The sequence below is a fragment of the Elephantulus edwardii genome, unplaced genomic scaffold (assembly GCF_000299155.1).
Source record: "Elephantulus edwardii isolate Elephantulus edwardi_28Jun2011 unplaced genomic scaffold, EleEdw1.0 scaffold00098, whole genome shotgun sequence".
Classification (NCBI taxonomy): Eukaryota; Metazoa; Chordata; class Mammalia; order Macroscelidea; family Macroscelididae; genus Elephantulus; species Elephantulus edwardii.
This window is the reverse complement of record NW_006399848.1, coordinates 4998462-5005286: the sequence shown is the minus strand read 5'-3', so window position 1 is coordinate 5005286 and position 6825 is coordinate 4998462. Positions and strand designations below refer to the sequence as shown.

Genomic DNA, 6825 nt, shown 5'->3' with positions numbered 1-6825 from the left:
TGTTATGTGCTGTCGAGTCGCCTGCGACTCATAGCGACTAAACTCCGTTCTGTCCTGTGCCAATTGCACTGTCTCTGACACTCCCATCCCAATTACCCCAGTCACTGAATCAATCCACCTCATAGAGGGCCTTCCTCTCCTGCGCTGTCCCTCCACCCTCCCAAGCATGATGTCCCTCTTCAAGGACTGGTCCCTCCTTGCAACATGTCCAAAGTATGTCAGATGAAGCTTCAGAATCTTTGCCTCCAAGGAGCAGCCTACTTTAACCCTCTTCAAGATAAACCTATTTGTTTTCTTGGTATAGTCAATACTCTTCTCCAGCACAACAGCTCAAAGGCATCAATTTTCCTTCTATCCTCCCTAGTCATTGTCCAGCTCTCTGATGCATAGCAAGTGGCTGCAAAGACCATGGCCTGTATCAGGCCTATACATTATAAAATTTTAACTCAGAACTGACTCTCCAGGGGGTTTTCAGCAGCTGTTGCTGGTTAATCAGAACCAGAAGCGGCACTTTAGTTTTGCAGCACAACTCTCTACCCTCCAGGCCACCAGAACTGCTTTGTCAAAGTCCAAGAGGTCCTGTAAAAGTCCTCCACCGCTCTACTTACAGAGGACTGACCCATCTCACTCTACAGTATATATCTTTCCTAATAAATTTTCTTTGCTTTTAAAATAGAGTCCTAAAAATTTAATCATGTGCTTTCTTAAGTAAAACATTCTGGCAAAAAGGTAGCTTAATACTTCCCTTTAGGGAACTGCAAATACAGAATGAATGCACTCAAGTTGGGAGAAGATAAGGGCAGAAAAACTAGAATGCTTTCAGAATTCAGACTAAACTACTGCCTTCTAGACCCCTACCGACCAGCTGCTATCAAGCTGATTCTGATTCATATGTGTTAGAGTAGAGATGTGTTAGAGTTAGATCCATATGATGTTCAATGGTCACAGTCAAGGCACCTCTGGTTAGATAGACACAAACCACTAACCTCTTCTGGTCAGCAGCCACACCTATCAACAATTTACACATCCAGGCACTCCTCCAGTTCCCTAATGTCGCCAATTTCAAAAACATTCTAGAGTAAAAGATGGGTCTGGAGGTAGAAAGACTAGGAAAGAGGAAATTACAGACTGAGTTCCTTAAAGGTCATGAGCAGGAAGTCAGATTCTGTCCAATGCATACCTCTGTCAACCTCGAGATACCATGTTATTGTTGTTATTGTTGTTTTGTATCATCAGTCAAGACCAACCTACAGCTGAGCCTCCAGCAGGTTTTCAGAGGCAGTTAATCACATGGGAGGGGACTGCCCATCCTTCTCAAACAAGACATCATACCAGTGGGTAATTAAGATCAAGAAGTCCATCTTCACTGAAAAGAAAGCCTTTACCTCTAGATTGCCAACTCACATGGTTGCCTCTAAGTCTGGAATTATTCCCTTGGAGTCAATATAGCGAAAACACAGTGTTAATATACTGACAACAACAAGGGCTAAGTATAGGTGTCTTTGTCAGATATTTATCAAATCACAGTTGAATAAATTCTGATCTCAACACAAGAATACATCTACTTATAACAAGCATATTAGATTATTCTGGATTAACAAAGAAGAATACATTAAACCACTTACAATCATCAAATATTCCATTCAGTCGACTGGTGGTATCATGGGGTACATCCTCTACATCCCCAGCAGCAATCTGCACTAACCTGCATGGGAGAAAATCTAACTCTGTGTCACCATTGCTCATTATTTGGCCTGTCCTTCCCTAAAGCCCTTGAGGTCAGAAATTCATTTCCTTGGTAATGATATCTGAATGCCAGTGCCGTGACTGGCATGAAGGAGGTGCTTGGTAAGACTTTGCTGAATTAATGAACTTTATTTCAGTGGTGAAAGAATATTATTTCATTTTTTTAGATGTGTTAATGGTTTTTTGGCATATTAAAACCATACACTGTTCTCACTTATAAACAGATCATTCCATTTCAAATTGAATTATTTTGGAAATGCTTTGGATGAAGGAAGATACACTGAAAAAGTGTTCAACTCTGTGTCTGAAGCACCTGTAATTCTGGAACTCTACATTTTTCTCGGTTTGACTAATCCATCAGATGACAAATTTGTTTTGTTGTTGTTGTGCACCAAAACCAACTCATAGCTGACCTTCCAGACAGTGTTCAGAGGCTGTAAACTACATCAGAGAAGATTTTCCATCTTTCTCCTGAGGAACAGCTAGTGGATTCGAACCTCTTGCCTTTGGGTTGTCAATGCAATTCCTTAACAAAGTCAGGAAAGTTCTCTAGATGACACCTAGAATCTAGAATTACAGACTTACAGCACAAGGCAGCAAATACAAAATTTCAGTCTAACCTTAGGTTCTTTCTTACATTCAGTTCTCTTATAAACTCTATCAACTAAACAAACTGTATGTGCAGGGTTCATCTTAAACAACAGGGTATAAATGTTCTTTCTCAAGGAGATAATTCAAGAGTGGAAAAAAACACAGACAAATGAATATAAGAACTGTTAGTTTGATCTTAATCATATACCCACTAATAAAGAAAGCATTTCGCTTCCTAAACTAATGAAAAATTAAAAGAGTAAATGGATATGAATATACTTAAATTATTTTAACAATTTAAGTTTTCATTTGTCTTTATATGAAACTAATTTGTAAAAAACAAATGTGAGACTATAGCAATTCCTAAGTACCACACTGACATTATTTAGTAGAAAACCATAAATGCTCACTACTGAAATCTATGGGTGACTTTAAAATTCAATTACACGAGTCTTATAAAAGAACCATAGCTGTATTATGGGCACTCCCTGGCAGATGTCATAAATTAGAATGCTGTGGCTTGAAAGCCAATGTGTTTTATTAGTCCTTTCATAACTCAGTAATCTCAGATCAGCTATGTTTGGGGTGGGGATCAAGAGAATCTTTCACTCTTGAATAAATTAAGAATCAGCATGGATACTTTTTTCTATTCAGAATTATTATTATTAATAAATATTGACTGGACATCCCATGTTTTCAAATTGCCCTCATTTTCTATAGATGAATCATAATACGTTATAGCTAAACAATGACACTGTCTATTTTATCTTATAACAAGCACACTTTTTAAACATACTAGAAAGCAAAATAAAGCAGTACGCGTATTTCAGTAATCATCTCAGATTGGTTAGGGGAGATAAATGCATTCAAATGTTGGATTATTCAAAAGGAACCAAACAGTCAGTCTTTGATCTCCCCATGAAGTGCCAATGAAGAAAAAAGGAAGAGAGGGGATAAATGGAGAAACGGGCACTATTGATCTTCACCATGTGACAGATTTTGCACTAGAGTTGTATGCATTTTATCTGATTCAATTTTCAAAACAAGCTCATGAATATGTATGCATGAGGACCCCAGGATTTAAGGAAACTGAACTAGTTACCTAAGGCACAGAGTAGGCAAAGAAGAGAGTTCAAACTCAGATTTCCTTAACTCCAAAATCCGTCCTGTTTGCAGGATGACTATACTGCTGTGTCTAATATCTCTAAAATCAGCTATCTCAGTATAATAATGATAAAGACAGCATGTGGAGAAGGTTTATCAAATACTTACTAAACACAAAGGGCATTATATAGATATTAGTTCTCCAAGTATTGGAGCTTTGGTGGCCTAGTGGTAAGAAGCTCTACTGCAATTCCAAAGGTGCGAAGTTCAAACCCACCAGCTGCTTCAAGAGAAAAGGATGGGTAATCGCCTCCTATGTGATTTAACTTCCCCTGAAAAGCTGCTGGAGGGTCAGCTATGAGTCAGTTCCAACTCAACAGCACACAAGGACAATTTTCTAAATGCCAGCAAAAGACTTGAGTTGTACATGAAAAGTTGACTCGACAACTTGACGAGGGTCGTTCAGCTAAGTGTAGCAACACCTTGAATCTCCAGATGTGATACACAATGAAAGCCCTCGTAGTGTAAGTGGGCAAGCACTGCACTGCTAACCAAAACGTTGATGGTTCAACCCCATCAGCTGCTCTACAGAAAAATGCTATTGCAGTCACAAAGTCTGACAGCCTCGGAACTCTCTGAGTACTTGAACACTTGTCCCACTGGAATCTGAACGGATGAGTCACAATCAAATCATGCCAATGAGGGGAGAAAGAAAAATAATAGCAGTGGAGACACACAGTGGGTCTTCTCAGTCGAGACACTATATAATTCCACAGTAAAATCTCAATTCAGCAGTCCCTAATACCTTAAAAATCCTAAAATAATGAGAAATATTCCACTGGTTTTGATTTTCACAGGATATGAAATATTAAGAAGTAAATAATGAAAAATTATTTCTCTTGGAATACAATTTCATTTTTTCCTTTTTTAAATTTATTATTAATTTCAATGAAAATTTACAAAGACTTTGGATTTCCCTTCATTCACTGTTGCACTTTTCTTGGACTACAATTTCTAATGAATATCCTGGGCTTGCTGTGTAGCCTTTTGAAAGTCCTTTACGTTCTTTTTGTAGTATTCCACAATGTCATTTTCTATCCTGATCATCACTGAATTCGACAATTCATTACTGCAATCAATTTCCTATGGGCCCTCCATCAATACAAGAAGTAATCCGTTATATTCACTGTGCTGCACACTGCTTCCTAAAGAGGGGAAGTAAAATGTACTAGGAGATCTTAGAAGACATTTAACAAGAGTTGAAATCAAAAGGAGTCTCACATCACTAAATCTCAGTAAGCTAGAAAATCCAATTAACCATAATACTCCATTTGCCAGCACTGCAGTTAATCCAAATTTTTCTAATTGTCAATCAAAACTTTGGAATTCTTTAAATACAAGGAATTTTTCTTTATATTGATATTCTTGATTTCTAACTGAGACTCAACTGCAATGAATTATTTAAAGCAGAACTGGAGGGGCTCCAACAGAGTCATTAGCATTCATAAATATACAGTTAATGTGTTTTTACAACAGAAGCTTAATGGACTCCAGAACCTGCATATGTGATAGTTTGGGTCACAAGATGAAACATTCCAGTTAATAATGCACACCAACTCAGCACCTCACTCGTTCCCACTTCCAGGCTGCAACTTCTTTGAACGTAAGAACTCCTCACATGTATTTACTAACTTTGAGGAGTGAAACTGCAAATATCCAATGCATGCAACAAACAAAACCAGGACTCAGTACCGACTGCACACCATTACTTTGCAGTCATCTTGGTAACAACAACAACACACACACAAAAAAAATACGTTTAAAAAGGAAGCAAAGAAATCACAGCTAAATCTTAACCCTTGCTTTCTCTCACTTTGCAGGTTGCATATTTTTAGATATACTTATAAACTGATTTTAATAGATGGATGACTATGATATCTGTGTGCATTTTTAACAGTGCAAGGATTTATTTTACTATATTCAGCATATTTATGGAGCTTTGGTAGCCTACTGGTAAGAAGCGGCGCTGCCATCTCAAAGGTATGTGGTTTGAATCCACCAGCTGCTCTAAGGGAGAAGGATGGGCAATCTTTCCGCCCCTGTGATTAACTGTTCTCTGAAAACCTGTGGAGGGTCAGCAATGGATAGGTGCCAATTCTAAGGTACAGAGAAACAAAAACATATCTGGCTTCCATTAACACTTCCATTAATATGGATGGCATTTTAAACGAATGAAACAAAGGCTAGAAGGTTTCTAGAGTCTTGAAGAAGTTAATTATTCTGTGTGCTCCCAGAATCTTGCTGAGTGCATTTACCTGTGTAAATGAAAGTTAAGACAGTACAACTACCCGTTATTGTTAAAAAGGGCTTTGTATAGCTAACACTCTGAATCTCACAAGCTCATTTCACGTGACACTGCTCTGTCACCTGGCTGCAGCCTGTAACACGATTTTATTTTGAAACGCCCTAAACATCCCTAGGTCAGTTTTTAGATGGTTGGGTGGTATAAAGACAATATCCCGGAGCTCGAGTAAATAGAAGTACAGGAGACTTATTCCTAAACATCTAGGTAACTTCATCGCGCAGATTTCTCTGGAGCAAATCGAAGGAAGATTCAAACACAACGGGATAGACTGACACTCAAATCTCGCTTTCTAGGACCCGAAGTACTGAACAAAAGGTCCCAAGGTATCTGTCCCACTTCCCCTTGGATTGGATGTGCCAGACAATACCAAGCACAACACAACGCTTCACCAAACCTATGTTATTGACAGCATATGCCAAACCCGGGGCAAAGAAAAAAAAAAAACAAAAAACAGCAAGTGACCAGGGCGGCGGCACAGCCCCCCAGAGCTGTGGGGGCCGAGCCATCCCCTCTCGGATTCCCCGCAGGCGCGAAAGTAGGGGCGGAACCCCCTGGTAGACTTGCTAATTGTAGGCTTGCCATATCCAGGCACCCCCGGGTCCTGGGGAGAGGGATGCCGCCCGTTCCCGTCGCCGCCCTGCCCCGGCTGCCCCGCAGCAGCCCTCCCACGTCTGCATGTAGCGCAGCGCACCGCGCGCCAGCCCCGGGCCACCGCTGCATTGCGAGTGCCTGGAGCGGAGCGGAGCGCCGGGCCGAGGCGAGCGGGTGACCCGCGCAGGGACGGCGGCGCCCGGGGCAGCGCGACACTCACCAATGCGGCTGAAACTCTCTGACAAAGTTCTCCGCAACTTCTTCATCTTGCCGATTTTCTCGGCCGGCTGCGGCTCAATGAGGTCACACATCTGGGCTGCGCGGGGCCGGGGCAACTTCCCCAAACTGGTCCAGAGCCGAGCGCAGACAACGGCGAGGACGCGAGCGCGGGGAAGGCGGCGCCTCCTCCTCCTCCGCCTCCTCCGCGG

General features: G+C 41.0%; 1 protein-coding gene across 2 annotated transcripts in view; it reads right to left on the bottom strand.

Moving 5' to 3' along the window:
* Positions 1-6708, bottom strand: part of CDK14 (cyclin-dependent kinase 14) — a 691509-nt gene extending 684801 nt beyond the window's left edge. Inside the window, exon 1 of one of the 2 annotated variants that reach the window (XM_006891459.1) lies at positions 6614-6708. In XM_006891459.1, coding sequence (XP_006891521.1) covers positions 6614-6708 — 95 coding nt within the window. The remainder of the gene's footprint in view (positions 1-6613) is intronic. The other variant, XM_006891458.1, reaches the window with a different exon arrangement.
* Between the last annotated feature and the right edge of the window lie 117 nt (positions 6709-6825).